Genomic DNA, 19,736 nt, shown 5'->3' on the forward strand with positions numbered 1-19,736 from the left:
TTTCTAAAGTGCTGTTTAAAAAAACTGCACTCCAGAACAGAATTATATGTCCATTTGGTTATTGTTGTTTGAATGTTATTGGTACTTAACCCTTCTTTAAAAGTATCTGCTGGCTCCTGAGAGCTATAGAAATGTAACCATTCTTGTTAATAATATGGTCGTTATGTTTGTCGGTAATATAATCCACACTGGGTTTTTCCTAAGTTTATGTAGAGGGATACAAGTGCATGTAGCTTGCGGCATCTCTGGTTGTAGGTGATGGAGAACAGCAAGCATATTTTTCCTTTTGTCCTTTACATAAGGATTTGCACAAAACATCATTTAAGAGTATGTAGGCAGGAAAAATGTTCACATTCAGTGGGGTTCCAGTTTAGTAATTTTTCTCCCAGCCACATGGTGAGAACATCATCTCTTCTAAAATGAAATGCAGTGATAAGTAATAACTTTTTATGCATGATAAGCATCCAAATACAAACCCGCTGTTTTCCTGCTTTTCATTTTCTTTCTCTTTTTCCTTTGCTTAAAGCCTCCTGCCGGGGTCTCACAACATGATCAATATACTCAATAACATTTTTTTTTCATGCGGTAATTATCTCAATGTGATATTATCTCAGCACAGTATTTCTTTATTAACTGAAAGATGCGGGTGATTTGTATACAGCCAGCTGATCCCATTCCGGATGGAGCTGCTCCATGGTAAAACAGCGGAAAACATTTATTTTAAGTAAACTTTTCAGAGCACAGGCAGATTTTTTGGCGCCTGACAAAACGAACACCTTTACTGTGTGATTTTATCACGTGCGCTCTAAAATCTGTTTTTAACAATGTGCTGAATATATTCTAATCGTTTAAAAAGAAAAAAACATTTAAAAAATAAATGCAGAACTCATAACATGATAAATATTAATAGTCCAAATAAGATAAAATAATGAAACCAGCTTTTGATGAAATATTCCACTTCAGTCCAGGGATTTTCCTTTATAGTACTTTATAGTGCCGCTCAATGTCCTCAGTCTGATGGCCAGCATCATTCAACCTCCTCTGAGCCCAGGTTTTCTTAGATCTGTCCCAGCCTGTGACTGGACAGCGAAAGAAAGAGAAGCAGCAGGGTGATGAGTTCATCGTTCTGTCACTCTGTACTCCACTCCTATCAGCATGATTCTTGTCAGAAAATGACCTGATTGGTTCTTTGTTCTGTTTCTTCCTGTCACACTCTAGTGCTGCTATATAAAGGCTGCAAAAGCTGATACCAATCTAAACAATATACTGCTTGCATTTAATATTGATGATTACAGAACTGCATTACTTTTTGACTTTTAAAGCTCAGGTTCTAACCCTTAAACTAACTGCCTGTTGCTTAAAAATAAAAGGACTGCTGGTATACAGTACAGGTATGTGGAAACATTACCCAGAGTTACCTGAACATACCTATAGCAGATCAAAAACCTTGTCACTGCTAAAATTTTGCTAGTTTTGACCAAAATGTTGTCACTTTCTCGTTCTGTGTTGTTGGATAGCTAGGCAGATGGGTGGAGCTAGCTACTCAACACCACAGCTCAGCAACCACTGCACAGATAGACACAAAGACAAGTGCTATGTGCATAGGTTCCCATGGGAGCCCACCCAATGGTGCTCTCATTAAAAGATCTTTTAAAGTGTGGTTGCAATGACATGCAGTATGTGTAATAAAACACAATGCTTATTTTATAATAGGTGAATAAGTTTTTTTTTTTTTTTTTAATTTATAAAATGTATGTGCTGTTATTCATGCATTGCCTAGCAAATTCATTTATGTCCCTGAGTCATATAGGCTGCTTACTACCCTCTCCATATCCTCTAGTCCCATTATGGTCTCTTAGTTCAAACTTAAGTGTGTGCATATGTACGTATGTACTACAGTACACACCCACGCTGTATTTCTTAATTGTAAAGTACAGGACTTCTTGTACTAATAGACAATAGGTTATATGCAGTCTACTTTCACTTTTTTATTAGTGTCCTTAATTGATGGACTTGTTCTCTTCTGGAGAAGTATTTTTCTTTTTTTCTCTAAAACCTCTAACAAGATCTGACTGTTTATGGCTACCTATCAATTTCCAGGTTGGTTGATCTCTGTGTAAACATTTGGGATCATACCTGGACTACACTACATGGGGCCAGCCTGTAATGTTTGCTTTGGGCCCTGGATTCTATGTTGGGCTCTCACCTTGGCACAGAGCACAACATGTTAGCTGCAGGGTTCTATACAGGTTCAGGGCTGTAGTCCATTTCTGTGGTTCCCAGACCCAGAATACCCCTTTGGGGGTATGCCCACTGTGACGGACGAAGCCTGGACCCTTAGTAGACCCAGTATTAGTGTGAACCTAGTCTTAGACTGGGGTGCCTCAAGACTGAATATACTTTCAAAGGTTGCCTTGACTGAAAAAAAGGTTGTGAAACACTGGACTAGTTTCTCATTCAATCCTTCCGGAAATAAAGAGCCCAACTTAAAGCTCCAAAATGTTTCTCTTGCACAAAGCGTTTTGAACCTCTCATCAATGCCTGGACCCAAAGGAGGGGTCTTTACACCCAGAGGTCTTTCAAAATATCTGTCAAAGGTGGGAAAAACCAGATGAGGACATCAATAAGCTAAAAAAATTTGTGGCCAAGACCAACAGTCCTCTAGCCTTCACAGTAGTTGCTCTGGTGAGTCCTTCAATGCAATTCAAGCTTAATTATGCCTTCCCTTCAATGAAGATCCTCTCTTGACTCACTGTTCAACAAATTTTTATTTTTTGCCAGTTTTGGAAACAAAAGGATCCATTTCTTAATGAATTTCACATTCTGAGTTCAAATATAACAATGAAATTTGTCAATTGGCTCTAGTTTTTCTGTAAACGGAAAGTTTTCTACTATAGGCGTAATGACTACATAATGCATAATAATTATATAGATAGATGTCTTTCCACAAATATAAAGCAAGTGATATTGACTACATAACAAAGCCTAAATGGCATAATATATTGCAAAGGATTACCAAGAAAAATTGTAGCCATAAGCTAAGTTGAATCATTTTAATACTTAGGATTCTCACTAGTTTTGTCTTCAGTTTGTGTCGGTTTTGCTTCTCTTGGCTTTTCTCTTGTATTCGAGGAAAGGGCTATCTCTTACAACTGCACGTGACTACACGCTTCAGGTTCTTCCTCACTTGACTCAACCACGAAGGATTCTGGTGCTTTAGGAATTGGTAGCCCCTCTCCATGAGGAACTGGATGTATTGCCGATGGAATATTTGGATAGTGCACAGATAACTTTTTCTTCTTATTTAGCCCTTTTACAATTGGAGGCACCATACAAAAGTAACAATTACTAACATGATCTGTTGGCTCTCTCCAAATCATTGGCACAGCGAAAGCCATAGATGCCTTTTTTCCATTCAACCATTGCTCCAGTGCCGTCCCACAAGAATTGCAGCATATATGTGGTGCCCAGCTCTTGTCCTGGTCTCCTATCTTGCAGCCAAAATACAAGTTGTAGGCTTTCTTAATCATTCCTGTTATCCTCCTTTTTTGTGAGATAAAAGTTATTTCACCGCAGATATAGCAGAAATTATCTGCTTTATTCACACAAGTTCGAGGCATTACTGAGTAGCCTATATAAGCATAAAACGAAATGTAAAGACGCTGTCGAACTACAATCAGCTACAGATACTGCAGCTTTTATGCAGTGAAGTGATGCAATTAAAGGCTAATATTGCATCATCTCGGTATACATGCAATTTTCTATTGGTCACCAGTATCAATTGCGCAATATGCAGCTGAAGTTGCATCATAATTTTGAATGGCTTACGTCATTAGATGGGTGAATATATCATGGAAACTAGAGCCAATCAACATTTTTTAGGGTCATTTTCGTTTTCAGCACCCCAAAATTATGTAAGATTAGCTAATTTTATGCCCAAAACTTTTTACCTGTTGAACAGTGGACTGTTACACACGATAGAGGAGAAAAGGGTTCCAGTAATTCTCATTCTAAAAATCGGCACACAGACTTACCCAGACTTCTAGTGGAAGAAACTTGGCCAGGTCCAAACAGACTAGAGTTACTGGTTCAGTGCCACATTTTTCATCCTGCGTCTCAGTCACTGCCTTTAATGACATTGCTGTTGAAACCTAAGCGCTAAAGCCTTTCAGACTCTTAGGGCTCATGTACACGGGACGTTTGGAAAACACTTCTGAATGCTGAAAAACGTAGGTTAAAAAACATCTGTTGAGGCACGCTTGCATACCGCATTTATGCGCGTTTGCGTTTAGAAGCGTTTTTTAAAGATAACATCAGGAGACCTTCCAAGATGCCCAGAATGCACTGAAAAACAGTAAAAAAGTAACTATCTCAGATATTTTGAGAGAAATAGCGAGAGCGGAAGCAGAGAGTAGTATGTGTTTACCTGTCTTTCCTGGTTGTATTCACTATGGATCCCATCATGAGCATAATGAGGCACGTTCTACCATTTTTTCCCACCTTACAGGAAAATCCAGCTTCTGCAAGATTTGCCATTGCACTTGAAAAGCTTACTTTCCTGGTGTGAAGACGGGAAATTGAGTCCTAGGGAATTCTCTGTCGCTCATATTTTGTTCTTTTGTCATCCTGGTCTTGACCGAGGACAGGTATTCCAGAAACGTATTGCCTCACAATCCCTAATCAGGACTTTTCTTTAGGTAGTGGCTTAAATCCCCCAGTTCATCCCCGTCTCAACTTGGGATCTTAAAGTGGTTCTACAGACAAAAGGTAAAAAACTTTATTGGTGCAGCTCCTTTCCTAGCCCCACTTATACTTATCTGAGCCCCATCTCAGCCCCATGTTTCTGTATTTTCTCATTGGCTCACATAGCTGCGAGAGCCATTGGATCCTTCTGCTGTCAAGCACAGCCTGTGAGGCATTGAGGAAAGAGTAGGGGACGGGGCCACGCCTTGTGATCACATAGCAAGAGGCTTGCTATTGGGTGCATGTCTCTGGGGGGGGGAGCCAGGCCTGTCGGTGGGGAACCCAAAATGAAGATGATCGGGGCTGCTCTCTGTAAAACCATTGTACAGAACAGGTAAGTATAACATGTTTACTATCAAAAAAAAAAAATTACAACCTTTACAATGACTTTATATTCCTCATTGGAAGACCTCACTTACATTTGCCTTTCTGGTGACGATTAAAACTGTTATTTGCAATTCTGAGTTGGCAGATCTTTCTGGTAAATGTCCTTTCTTTTTTTGCACAAGGATAAGGTGGTTTTGAGACCAGAACCTTCTTTTCTACCTAAGGTGGCCTTTACTTTACACCTCTTTGAGGACATTGCCCTCCTGTCCTTTTTGTCCTGTCCCAAAACAGGACAAGGTAATTGCCCTACATTGCCTCTATGTTAGCGCTACCTGGCAGCCACACCTTCTGTTTGCAAGACTGGGTATTTTTTTTTTCTGCCTCTGGGCCCTGGTAAAGGAAATTTACTTTCCCATTCCAACATTGCCAGGTGAACCAGGCAACCTGTTTCTTAGGCCTACGACCTTAGGGACTGAATTCCTCCTTTCCCTATCAGAGCCCATTCCACCAGGGCTTTTCGTATATCTTGGGCTTTTCAGCATCAGCATCAAGCAACTCCTCCTTAGATTGCAAAGCCACAACCTGGTTCCTTGTTCACACAGTCTCTAAGTTCTACCAGGTGGATAATCAGGCTTCGGCTGATGTAAACTTTGGCTATTAAATGCATAAAGCTGTTTTCTGAGTTTTGTTTGGGATCTCTAACCCTTTTTGATCTTGTAGGTCAGTTAAGAATTCTGTTTGCCTTGTTGTTGGCCACCATCAGTTTATTGCTTTGGTACATCCCATGGTCTTACAAGTCCTGTGTCCTGTTCTGTATGACTGGGATAATAGGAATTTTGACTTATCTGTAAATTCATTACCTTGGAGTACAGGACCTTTACCCTCTGTATCTTTATTACTGTTTATTGTTTGCTAAAAAAAAATTGTGTCTAACACAGTGTTATATGGATACCCTCTAGGGGTGGCCCTTAAACTTTTTCTTTTTGCTAGTGTCCAATCTACTGAATGTAGTCTTCATATAACTCATGGTCTATGAGTACAAGTCCTGTGTCCTGTACTCCAAGACTATTGTATTCACGATCACCGTCACACAGGCTTATTAAACAAACATTTTGGTTAGGCTTTGACAAAACGTAGAAGCTGACTGGCTACACCTGAGTCTGTGTGCTCCAAATTTAGTAAATCCCCTCTACAGTATTGCAGGATTGGTCATGACTTGATCATCTTAGTGGCTCATGATTTGTAGACCTATCAAAATGTAACCTAGGGTCCTACTTCAACCACAAATATTGGATTTTATGCCCTGTATTTGTAGAATATTTGATTTTTTTCTTTTCCTTTTCAGACTGAAATATTACAGGAATCTCGTATGATGATACCAGACTGCTGCCGTAGGCTCGAAGCAGCATACACAGATCTTGCACAAATCCTAGTAAGTGTTAATAATGAGCTAGGCTTTCTGGACAGATTCTACAGCATTCCATTGGTTCCATCTGTCTATTTGTAAGAAACATAAAGGGGGGAATCCAACCAAGGCCGATCTTTCTGTTTTTGCACGAAGGCCTCTGTTATTCTAGACCAAAGTTTCCTTTCTCACGGTGTGGTATTTGAGTCATACGATTTTATTACACTGATAATCCAGGTGCATCCATTTCATCCATTTTTCATGTGCTTGCTGTGAGCATATTGTCAGGAGAATATAGAAATCATTGTTGTGCCTTCCTTTTTTTTTTTTTTTTAAAGTTCCACAGTCTTTTTTATTAAGGTTTTTCAAACATAGGGAATAACAGGGTAGAAACAGCAAAAGCAAAACAATTCAAAGAGTGGTGGTGGTGACATTTCCATCTAGTACCACATAATACTTAATAACGTCTATCAAATTCACAGGGAGGGCAACGAGCGGGTGGGCAACAAAAGACTAACAGCCCTCAGAAATAGTCATTGTAGGCATTGTTTGCTCACTGACAGCACAGCAATGTATGACAATCTGTAATTTGCTAACATATGAAGAGCACTTAGTGTAGGGTCACTAAAAGAAGAAGGTTGGAACCATTGCTGGCACTATAGCTCTAAGTTAAGTCTATAACAAGGCATCCAGAGATGCCAAGCAACAGTATGAGCTTATAAGAAAAAAAAAAAGAAAGAAAGGGCAAAATATCTATACTATGTAGAAATTATGCGTTCTATAGGACATGAAGAATAGTTGGCTTGGCATATTGGAAAGCCTGCCACAACTGTGGCATGAGAAGGGTAACACCAGCACCCACATCTAAAGAATAAGGAAATGAAAAGAAAGAAAAGAAAAAAAATGGGGGGGGGGGTTAGATTTAGATTTTAGTTCTGTTCTTTTACTTTTTTTTTTTTTTTTTTACAACTGCCTGTAACGTTTGCACAGTACTGTATTTATATTCACATTTTGATTTTATCACTATGAGAAGTGGAGCACCATAGCTGACAATCTGACGTCCCTAACTCACATTCATACATACGCATATGTACATCTTTGGAAAACCAGAGTACCCGGAGGAAAACGCGCAGGCACAGGGAGAACATGCAAATTCCAGGCAGGTGGTACCATGGTTGGGATGTGAACCAGACGTGCTCACCATTTAGCCACTGTGCTGCCCTTAAATGAAGCTTTGATATGCTTGCCCTTAATACATTTGCTTTTCATGTATTTTCTTTATCAAGGCAACCAATGCAATGTACAGATTGTCTGCAGAGAACACTTTTGTTTTTTTTAATATCTCATAATCAGCATGTGTGTAGTCAGGCTACACCCTTCCCACCAGATACCTGTGGGTTTATCATTTAGATGGAATAGAAGATACTATCATTTTACAGCTAGGTCAGCGTATGTATGCTGCTGTCCACAGATTTTCATTATCTAATAAACAAATGCTGCTGCAATAATGTGTCTCCTGAAACAAAGTTCCAGCCCATGCACGACAACCTACCTTCTTCTTTAATTGGGTCACACACTGTTAGAGCTACTTACCTATGTAATGTAGCTGGAACCAGTGTGCATGAGCCCTAATTGGTGGCAACAAGTTCATCATGAATTGTGACTTTAGGGGAATGGTAACTTATAACCTCTGGTTTTTTTGGAGAGTACATAAGGGCCATATTTTACACAGTAGTTTGTAATTTTTGGCTGAATTAATTTATAAGAACCTGTCACTTCCTAAATCCTGCTGCATAAGATATTCTGAAGTAGTAAAAGTCCCTCCTGACAATTGGTAAGAGGCCACAGCAAACTACAATTTTACACAGTATATGTTTTGGCCAGTTTTTAGCTGTTTATGTTCTCAGAGAAAAAGGAAATGGGTCTATGAACAATCAGTATGATATTCCATATTTGCATATGTTCAAAATCTAAGCCTGGTAAGCTCGGGCCTAGTATGGGTCAGTTCAACAGAAATGGGATGACATTTGGCCCATGTGTACAGCAGCCTGTCCCACGGAAGCTAGCCGAACATCTGGCTTCTGTAAAATGGGCATGCTGGAAAAACATCTGCCTATCAGCAGTCCCCCCCTATTAGAACACAATAGCTCAGCAGGGAGATCGCTGTGCTAACATTGCAGTTAGTACAGCAAGCTCCTCCTGAACTCATAGCATGTATCAGGCATTACCTTAACGTGTTGATCTTAGGAGTGGCTTTTTTAGGGTGACAATTCAAACCTGAATCACTGTTTTAGATTGTATCTCTTAACCACTTCCTAACCGTGCTATAGCCAAAGGACAGCTACAGCACAGGTCTAGTTCAGGGAGGACGTCCATGGACATCCTCCCAGAACACACCCCCAGCTTCACGCACCCGGCACCACCAGTTATCGCTACGGACACAGCTGATCAAGTGGTAAAAGGCTGCTGTGATTGGCCTTTTACCGAATCACGTGAATCACGTAAATACAGTTGCCGGTTATCGACTGCACTGCTGTGAACCAGCAGTTGTCAGCAAAGGGATCAGCACTGATCATCAAGGCACTAATGATCAGTGCCCAGCAGTGCCACCCACCTGAGCCACCCACTTGTGCCCAGCAATGCATGCTGCCCATCATTGCTGCCAGTCAGTGCCCAGCAGTGCGGTCAGTGCCACCCATCAGTGCTGCTTATCAGTGCCGCCTATCAGTGCAACATCATCAGTGCCAGCTCATCAATGCCGCCTAATAGTGCCTCCTATCAGTGCTGCCTATCCGTGCCACCTCATCAGTGCCCATCAGTGCTGCCTATCCGTGCCACCTCATCAGTGTTCATCAGGGCTGCCTATGTTTGCCACCTCATCAGTGGCGCCTAAAAGTGCCCATCAGTGCAGCCTCATCAACGCACATCAGTGAAGGAGAAAAATGACCTGTTTGCAAAATTTTATAATAGAAACAAAGAAAAACGTTTTTTGTTCCAATTTTTTTGCTATTTTTTTGTTCACAGTGCAAAAAATAAAGCACCCAGCGATGATTAAATACCACTAGAAGAAAGCTTCATTTGTGTGAAAAACATTATAAAAATTTCATATGGGTACAGTGTTGCATGACCGCGCAATTGGCATTCAAAGTGTGACAGCGTTGAAAGCTGAAAATTGGCCTGGGCAGGAGAGGAGGGGGGCAGTAGGCAAGTGGTTAAAGTTTCAAAGAGAACTTGCACGAATCTGTAGCTAAATGGGAACATTGTCCTATATCACCTCTCAACTCCCCTCTGTGCTTTTTGTTAGGATACTGTAATTTTTGTAGTGAAAGAGAAAAATAAAAGGAAGCAATGTAATTGCTATTGGCAGTACAGGCACAGTCATTGCTGTCTTTTCTTATTCTTAAGGCCATCAAAAGGGCTTGTGTTGCAGATTGATTGACTCTTTCACTGCTGGATTCATTTTCCACATATGTACTAAAATGTAAATTATGGACTTTAGTAACGAACCCCCAAAAATCTATACTTCAGAGGACCTATGGGATAAAAAGGTACACTCATTTATGTTGCACAATATTTGCTCAAATGTTTATAAAACTATATTTGCAGTAAAAGATGTGCTGCCTGTTCCGTACTAATATTACCTTTTATCTGATCTAGTGTACTGCTGTTTTTGTTTTTAGGACAATGAAAAAGAATTGGAAGAGACAGAAGAATACAAAGATGCCCGTGCCATGCTGGACTCTGTGAAGTTAGAAGCATGAATACCCTCCAGATCCCCATTTTTATGCCTTGATACCATTCCACTGTCCTATCTGACAATTGGGAAACTGAATGCAATTCCATAAACTTACACAAAAGTACAAGGACATGTTAAGATTCCAGTTCTGTAGCTTCAGGGTGTTGAGAATAAATTGCTTTATATTATAAAGATGTAGCAGTGTACTAACTGGTGTAGTGAGGGGACAAATGTATCGTATTACCTGCAGTGATATTAGTTTGAGATTAAAAAAAAGGTTTCTAACATCTTATTACACAAAAGGAGGGGACATTGGTTTGTGAGAGTTAAACAGTAGGAATTAAGCCATTAGTGCCAGTGCTTAGGCTTTTTCTGTGGCTTTCTACTCAAGTCCTTTGAGCACATAACCACCTTTATTATGCCAGTCCTCTCAATCTCTGGTAAACACTGCATGAGGTTGTTAATAGATATTTTACTGTGTATTCCATCACAGCTGTTGTAATGGACATGCACCTTTTCATATAGCCTTGTATTTGGAAAACATGAAACATTCAGAAGTAGGGTTTTTAGGAAGAGTGTGAAAGGGGCTGAAAAGTACAAATTTATCTCCACGCTCCAATGAATGATTTATCATTTATAGTTTGTCCCAAGTATTTCCTCCTTCAGGTCTTTCAGTGTTTTCTTTAAACATTGTTGTATATGGAACAAGCAAGAAGCAGCTAAAGGACACAGGGCACTCTGTGCCTAATTTGTTAGATAAATGGATCACTGGAATGGGGAAAAAGAGTTTAAGGAAGCCCATGCTGAAAGAAACACAAAGTCTTCCAATTATTTAAAAAAAATTACTGTCTTTTATATCATTAATACTTAAGGGAAGAGTTACTAAAACTGGAGCACTCAGAATCTGGTGCATCTGTGCATCGTAGCCAATCAGCTTCTAACTTCAGCTTGTTCAGTTAATCTTGGGCAATAACACCTGGAAGCTGATTGGCTTCCAAGCGGAGTTGCACCAGATTGTGCAGTCTCCGTAAATAACCCCCTTAGTGTTTCAGACCTGGAACAAGTTGGCAGAAAAGGAAGGCACAACAACTAAGCTACAAAGTTTTGTCCAGCTCTGTGTCTTAAGGATGACTGTAGCCAATAGACCAGCTTGACAGTCAAACAACTAGCATTTTCAGAAGTTAGTAAGCAAGATATCATAAATTCTCCTTCCTCAAATCCAGTTACTAGTCTGGTCTGAATTAATGCTTTAATATTTAAATGTTTTTTTAAAAATGTATCGCAATAAAATTAGAGCTATGTTTAGGCATTTTTCACTTTTAGCTGTGGACATTTTCCTTGGTCTTCTCCCTATAGCAGTATAGCGTGTCAGCCAAGTCCCACTGTCATCCCTGATGCAAATACCTCCTGTGCTGCCTGTAATCTACTGTAATCATGTGTCTGCACTATGGTCAGGCCTCAGGCTCAGCATTGCTGCATCTCACTCTTTGAATCAGGGGTCCTCCTAAACCTTTAATATGTGTTGGAAGTCTAGATCTTTATTTAAGGACTTAGTTCATATAAATGATTAAGTTTGTGATACTCTCACAGTGTCTTGCACTTGCTTCTTCTCAACAATGTTCAATCCTTGTTATGGGGCTACAGCGTATGTTTATGTAAAAATCTACACAACCTGACTGAATAAACAGTCAGCCTTTGACGTGATTAGGAAATAAAATCTTTGCCTTCCTGATGCTATTGTTACTTTGCTTCATGTTCTTCCTCCCACTTCAGAAAACCCAACTACAGTGACAAAGTAGTTAATCTTTCTGCCTGTTGGTACAGCTTTTGTTGAAATATTCAATCCAGCATTGGTCCCCTTCCTGGTTAAATGATGGCCGCATAATTAATGCCACTTCCTATGATTCCAAGGCAACATGGAACTACTCACTGGGGTGAATCCTCATACCTGGGCTCACAGTACTGCTGCACAGTTCTGTGAAAAAAGGAACCTGCTGGTCAGGTGACTGAACATAGAAAACTATGTGTACTTAAATGTAAGGGTGGGAAGTAGGCTAAAAGCGGACAAGGTGGGGGCTGACCGGACATACTGGGGTAGGGAGTTCCAGAGGATGGAAGAGGTCAAAGGCTAAATTCACCTTTTAATAAAAAAAAAAAGATTGTGGATGCAATGTCAGGCTCTTGTACACTTCTCCAGATTTCTGTACAGGTTTTAGGTTGGAATGCGAGAGGGAGTGTGAATGGACTACAACTGATCAGTACGCTTGCAGTCCTTTGAAACTGCAAGACTATGTCTTGGTGACAGATAGGACATGTTCTTCATTCACAGATCACAGTGAATGAATGAAGCAGCTGTGTGGGCAGAGCCCTGCACAGCCACGTCGATTTCAAATGTGACAGCAGGAGAGAAGAATCCCCTGCCTGATGTCATGGGGCTGAAAGGGAGGTGCTGAACATGTTACACCCTTAATACAGGTGTAACGCATAACGTTCAAAAAGTCAACTTCTCCTTTTACTCTCTTCATGGACAAGGGACATTTGATTTTGTGACAGTTATCAGGTGGTAATTGGGGTTTGTGTATACAGCCATTTTAGAGGCCATCTGAATCACATCTGAGTCCGGCTGTGCCGAGTATAGCTGGAACAGACCTCCGCCAACTGCTTATAGGGTTAATTTAAATCTGAGTGGCAGATCCACATTGGTCAAGTACTTGTCTGTTTTTCAAAGCATCTAAACAAGACATATATTGTGCGTTGCTTTGTACTGCCCTGGACAAAACAGCAGATCTTACATGTACACTGTAAAGTTAGGTAAAAGTTGGGGTGGGGCAGGGTGGCTGCACTGAGCTTGAAGTGGCTGCCATCCCCACTGTGACCACTTTGCAAAGCACATGCGTGCACAGGTACTTTTGCGCATTAGTGCCAAAAATAGTTAATTCTACAGTAGAAATGGATACTGGAAAAAAACTTAGCCAGCATAAACTCACCTCCCATCATGCTTTAATTTCTTGCTAGTGTCCCAAGAGAAGGGACATCCTCTGTGAGAAAAGCAAAAAACATATTTTCCTCTTTTATCAACCTCTTTCTTCAGTCAAGCCTCTTCATTCATTGTAGAGCCAAGAGATTGTCCTTTGCAGTTTTTCGAACCAGGTTATCCTCAGCACTGCCTTGGTGGCCCTTCCCAGATGCAGGGTTGGTCTAAGTTGTGGCACTAGGCTCTGCTAAAGGCTCTTTCAAGGCACTTGGTGATCTATGTTACATAAAATTGTAGTACTATTTAATTCAGATCAAATGTGCCAATATCCCATTTGGAATTTTCATGATATGCAGAAAAAATGTGGGACTTTTTAGGTACATCATTACAACTACATTAATAAATTTAATACATCCTTTTGTTAGTACATACTGTACATATAAGATCATCAAAAATAAATCACATGACGTCCTGGTGCCCTTGAATATATATGAAGAAAACCTATTTTATTTTATACCCTAGTATTGTATTGAGAATTACTTGCCTGTGGGAGTTAGCTGCATGCATTAAGATTTTTTCTGAGTAGAAGCATCACCAGCTCCCTCCGAGGTTCCAACGATCAGTCCTCTTCGCTGCTACCAACAGTTACTGATCACCGAAATCTCAGTTTCTGTGAGTTCCCTTTGGGAATATCTCACTTTTCCATACAACAGTGGTAGATCATAAGCACAAGTGTGCTGATCATCTGGGCCTTTCCAGTTCATGTTCCAAGAGCAGCTTTAGGGCTGCGTTCCCCCCTTTGGACCTGACACCAACAACCTGGATCATTCTGCCCTGCTCAAGTCTAAGCATTCCTCTGGGTCTTCCCTTACACCCTCTAAGCACATCAGATTTTATGTAAAACATTTTGATGATTGCTGACTCAAAATGAAGGGGCTGCAAGCCTATTTCCACGTCTTCTCCAGAATGTGTCTGATATCTCTGCAGCTGCTTCTACATATGCAACTATCACTTTTGGGTGATCTGGTGCCTGAGGAGACTTCTGCTGACACAACTCCTAGGTTTAACCACGTTCCTACCATGACAAGATCCATTCTGGGAGTATCTATACATCCTCGCACTCGCCCTTTGGGGTGCACAGTGGTGTGATCGGTGATTGCTGTGTCTCTCGAATACAGCAGATCACAGATCAGGGTACAAGGCCAATTTAATTGACCAATCACAAAGATCACAAAAGGTAGCTGTAAATGAAGGATGAAATGCAGCTGTTGTTCACTACTGTGTTCACTGTATTGGTCACAGCGATCACATGGTACATGGCCAATGCATGCTACAGTGCATGAATGCAGCCGAATGGTTTTAGAAGTGATTGCTTATACAGTGATCATGACTGTAAACAATCACGGGGTAAAAAAAAAAACCTGATCACCCCACCCAAAGCAATACAGTGTCACTATTGTGACACTACACTGCTCAGGTGACAGTATGTAAAAAAAAATAATTTTTTTTTTCTTTTCACATTTTTTCACCAGAGCAAGTGCGGTGTCATTTTAGTGGTATAGTACTGCTGTGGCAGTGATCAGAGACCATGGCTGACTGCTCTTATAACACTGCATGTCAGTGTCCCAGCCATTGTTTCTGATGACCTGCACACCAGACCAGTGCTGACAGTGTCCATGATAACCACCACATCAGTCACACTGTCCCTAAATGCCATTTTTAAAAGACTCACTATGCCTTTCAGAAAATACCTTAGGGTGTTTGCTTTCAAAAATGTGGTCATTTTGTGGGTATTTCTCGTGTCCTGGCACTTTAGGGACTTACGAAAATTGATAGGAAATTAGACGTGTAATTTATGCTCCTTGACAGTCCAAAGATGCTCCTTAGATATTGGGCCTCTCTGTGCATCTAGGCTGTGAAAAAGTCCCACATACAGTATGTGGTATCCCCATACTTGGGAGGAGTAGCAGAATGTGTTTTGGAGTATAATTGTAAGTATGCCTATGTTCTTTGTGAGAAACAACTTGTTAAAATTACAACTTTGTGAAAAAAACTTTTTTTTTTCTTTTGCAAAAAATTATAACTAAAAAAACCTCACCATTATAAATACCTTGGACTGTCTAACGGGTCATTTGGGGGTATTTGTATTGTCCTGGCAGTTTAGGGCCTCAAGAAATGAAATAGTCAGTCAAGACATCAGGACTGATCAATTTTCAAAGATATATTTTTCATATATAAATATACCATAGTTTGTATAACTTTCAAACAGACTATATAATATACACTGATTTGTGTTGTTTTTACAAAAGAAATGTAACAAGAATAAATTTGACCTAAATTTTTGAAGAAAGATTATTCCAAAATTTTACAACAAAAACTAAGAAAAACATTTTTATTTTCAAACATTTGTCATTCTTATATATATATATATATATATATATATATATATATATATATATATATATATATATATATATATAAAAAGAAAAACCCAGTGGTAAATAAACACTACCAAAAGAAAGCTCTGTCTAAAAAAAAAAAAAAAATTAACTCATTTGTGTACAGTTTTTTATGACTGAGCAATTATCATTCAAAATGTGACCGCTTTGAAAACTGAAAAAATGGCCTAAGCAGGAAGGGGGTGAAACAGTCTGGTCTTGAAGTAGTTAACACTCACATGCTGCACATAGGCGTCCATGGTAAGTGTCTGTGCTGAGAGTGCACTCACTGTGTATTCCCAACACTGTGATTGAACTGTCATGACAGCAACCAGTCCCTAGAATGAGTCTCCTCTCTTAACTTAGAAGTAGTAGGACTCCGGCTAAAATGTTATGCTGCTGGACAGCAGTGTAAAAACACTTTCTGGTACCCTCTTAACCCAGAAAAAAAAAACAACAGCTAAGGCAACTGGCAAACGTTCCACTTCTGGCACCAGAAAGAGTTCCTTTCGTTTCTCCCAGGCCTCTAAGTCTAACACCGTGACTCCCACAACCCTTCCAAACCTATGAACAAATTCTCCTTTGAATGAAGGGACAGTGGTTAGCTTTTGCAAGTACCTGTTCCGAAAGCATATCAGATGCATGGGTGAGGGATGTAGTGTCCAGGGGCTACAAGCTGGAATTTTGAACTTTGCCTCCCCCATGTTATGCTGTCTCATTTACCAATGCCCCCACAACAATTGGCAGACCTCCATGCTGCCCTGGCACAGTTCCTCTCCGAAGGAATCCTGTACTGCTATAAAGGGTTCTACTCAAAACTGTTTCCAAAGCAAAAGGGGATATTCATCATGTATGCAATTTACCCAGTCAGCCATTGCTTCCCTCCTCCAGGGAGATTCTCTTGTTTCTGTGGACATAAAGGATGGCTGCCTGCATGTCCCCATCTTTCTTACACTTCAGTGCTACTTGTGATTTGCTGTGAGCATGCAGCACTTCCAGTTCAATGCCCTTCTCTTTGGTTTATCCCCTGCACCTCAAATTTTCACTCCCATTGTAGCCTTGCTTCATTCAGAAGCAAGGACCGTGGCATTATCTGAAGATTGGACATTACGCAGGCCTCTTCACCAGTGGGTTTACCAGTTGCCCGGAGGCCATCAAGCAGCAACCTGTACTGCCAAGCGCAAGACATCACGCAGTGGATTTCATTTGTGCCACTCTCTAGAAGTTTGGTGCCCATTTTGGGCATTTTCACTTAGGAGTGTACTCACTTTTGTTGCCAGCGGTTTAGACATTTATTTATCTGTGTGTTGAGTTATTTTGAGGGGACAGCAAATTTGCACTGTTATACATGCTGTACACTCACTACTTTACATTGTAGCAAAGTGTAATTTCTTCAGCGTTGTCACATGAAAAGATATAATAAAATATTTACAAAAATGTGAGGGGTGTACTCACTTCTGTGAGATATTGTACATAATTCAATTTTGCATCACCTTATCCCCTACCCCCTCCTCCCTCCCACACCCCCCATCCAATTACCCCCTATCCACATCCTATTGCCTAGTCTCTATGCTCTCTCATGGTTATCTATCTGTATCTGTATCCCTTCCCTCACTCTCTACTCTCTCTTTCAGGTACTCCGTTAAGCTCTTTCTAGACTTTTCCCCCTAGATCTCACTAGTTACGTATATCTTTTAGATGTTTTAAAATTTAACCAACTACTCCACGTTTTCCGTAATTTTTCTATTTTATCCTCTAAGTGATATAACTTCTCCATCCTATAAATATTTTCCACTCTGTTTATCCAATCATTTATTCTTGGTGGCTCCGGAACTTGCCAGAGCTTGGGAATCAAGCCGCACTGGTTAACCTCTTGCCGTCCGCCTGCTGTTTATAAACGGCAGGGCGGTGGCAGTCCAGGGTCGGGTTGCCGTCCATAAACGGCACCCGCCTTTTCTAGCTGTGCGCGCTCCCTGGGAGCGCGCACCACCGCGATCCGGTGCCCGCTGTGTCCTCCGGACACAGTGAAACACCGATCGTCGGACGGGACCTCTGTACGAGGTCCCGATCATGTGATCACTGATTGGCGAATCAGTGATCACATGCAAAGTAGTAAGCAAGATGTCACTTGTGACATCATTGCTTACTATGTGTGAAATCTGTGAATGATCACAGAGGTCACATGGTACAAGGCTATTCACAACAGCCTTGTACCATGTGACAAGCTGTGACCACTCACAGCTCACTCAGTAATTCTCAATGACTGCAGGAATGCAGACAGAGAGAAAGAGAAATGATTGCTTTTACATCCTATATGGGTGTAAAAGCAATCAGTGTAAAAAAAAAAAAAAAAAATCTTCATCACCCTCCACAAGTAGTACAGTGTCACCATGGTGACAGTGTACTGCTAGGGTGACAGTATGTAAAAATAAAAAATAATAATATAAAAAAATAAAATGTAAAAAAAAAATGTTTAAAAATTATAATTTTTGGTTATAAACTAATTTGGATTTTTTTTTTTTTACTAAAAAAATAACGGAATAAATTTTGGCTAAGATTTATGATGAAATATTTATTTGCAAAATTTTATTTAAAAAAACACTTTTTTTCAAAATTTTTGAACTTTTTCATTTACATAGTAAAAAAAATAAAAATCCCAGCGGTGAATAAATACCACCAAAATAAAGCTTTATCTGTCTCAAAAAAATGGTAAAAAATTCATATGGGTACAGTATTGCATGACCGCGCAATTATCATTCAAAATGTGACCGCTTTGAAAACTGAAAAAATGGCCTAAGCAGGAAGGGGGTGAAACAGTCTGGTCTTGAAGTAGTTAACACTCACATGCTGCACATAGGCGTCCATGGTAAGTGTCTGTGCTGAGAGTGCACTCACTGTGTATTCCCAACACTGTGATTGAACTGTCATGACAGCAACCAGTCCCTAGAATGAGTCTCCTCTCTTAACTTAGAAGTAGTAGGACTCCGGCTAAAATGTTATGCTGCTGGACAGCAGTGTAAAAACACTTTCTGGTACCCTCTTAACCCAGAAAAAAAAAACAACAGCTAAGGCAACTGGCAAACGTTCCACTTCTGGCACCAGAAAGAGTTCCTTTCGTTTCTCCCAGGCCTCTAAGTCTAACACCGTGACTCCCACAACCCTTCCAAACCTATGAACAAATTCTCCTTTGAATGAAGGGACAGTGGTTAGCTTTTGCAAGTACCTGTTCCGAAAGCATATCAGATGCATGGGTGAGGGATGTAGTGTCCAGGGGCTACAAGCTGGAATTTTGAACTTTGCCTCCCCCATGTTATGCTGTCTCATTTACCAATGCCCCCACAACAATTGGCAGACCTCCATGCTGCCCTGGCACAGTTCCTCTCCGAAGGAATCCTGTACTGCTATAAAGGGTTCTACTCAAAACTGTTTCCAAAGCAAAAGGGGATATTCATCATGTATGCAATTTACCCAGTCAGCCATTGCTTCCCTCCTCCAGGGAGATTCTCTTGTTTCTGTGGACATAAAGGATGGCTGCCTGCATGTCCCCATCTTTCTTACACTTCAGTGCTACTTGTGATTTGCTGTGAGCATGCAGCACTTCCAGTTCAATGCCCTTCTCTTTGGTTTATCCCCTGCACCTCAAATTTTCACTCCCATTGTAGCCTTGCTTCATTCAGAAGCAAGGACCGTGGCATTATCTGAAGATTGGACATTACGCAGGCCTCTTCACCAGTGGGTTTACCAGTTGCCCGGAGGCCATCAAGCAGCAACCTGTACTGCCAAGCGCAAGACATCACGCAGTGGATTTCATTTGTGCCACTCTCTAGAAGTTTGGTGAGCGGGAATATGCCCAACAATCCTACTTGTATAGACATTGCATGAAGACACCGTTAACCTGTCCTGCATCAAATTGGGATCTGCTGTGGAGAAATGCTGTCTGTCAGAAAGTCCCTTTCTACGGCTGGTTGTTGTTGCCCGGTGATAAATCTGTGTTCCATCCCAAGCAGGCTGGAATTAGAGACTCCATCTGTGGGGAGGCTGCTGACTGTATATCAATATTTCTGAAATACTGCTCAGTCATTTAAAGGAGAAACTCCTACTCAGTTAATATAT

General features: G+C 40.6%; 1 protein-coding gene across 1 annotated transcript in view; it reads left to right on the forward strand.

Moving 5' to 3' along the window:
* Positions 1-11,943, forward strand: part of TBCA (tubulin folding cofactor A) — an 82,233-nt gene extending 70,290 nt beyond the window's left edge. Inside the window, exons 3-4 of the mRNA XM_089694210.1 lie at positions 6,416-6,502; positions 10,156-11,943. Coding sequence (XP_089550336.1) covers positions 6,416-6,502; positions 10,156-10,236 — 168 coding nt within the window. The 3' untranslated portion in view covers positions 10,237-11,943. The remainder of the gene's footprint in view (positions 1-6,415; positions 6,503-10,155) is intronic.
* Positions 11,944-19,736: the final 7,793 nt, after the last annotated feature.

The sequence above is a fragment of the Staurois parvus genome, unplaced genomic scaffold, assembly GCF_062004578.1.
Source record: "Staurois parvus isolate SC_StPar_1 unplaced genomic scaffold, SC_StPar_1.0 ptg000656l, whole genome shotgun sequence".
Classification (NCBI taxonomy): domain Eukaryota; kingdom Metazoa; phylum Chordata; class Amphibia; order Anura; family Ranidae; genus Staurois; species Staurois parvus.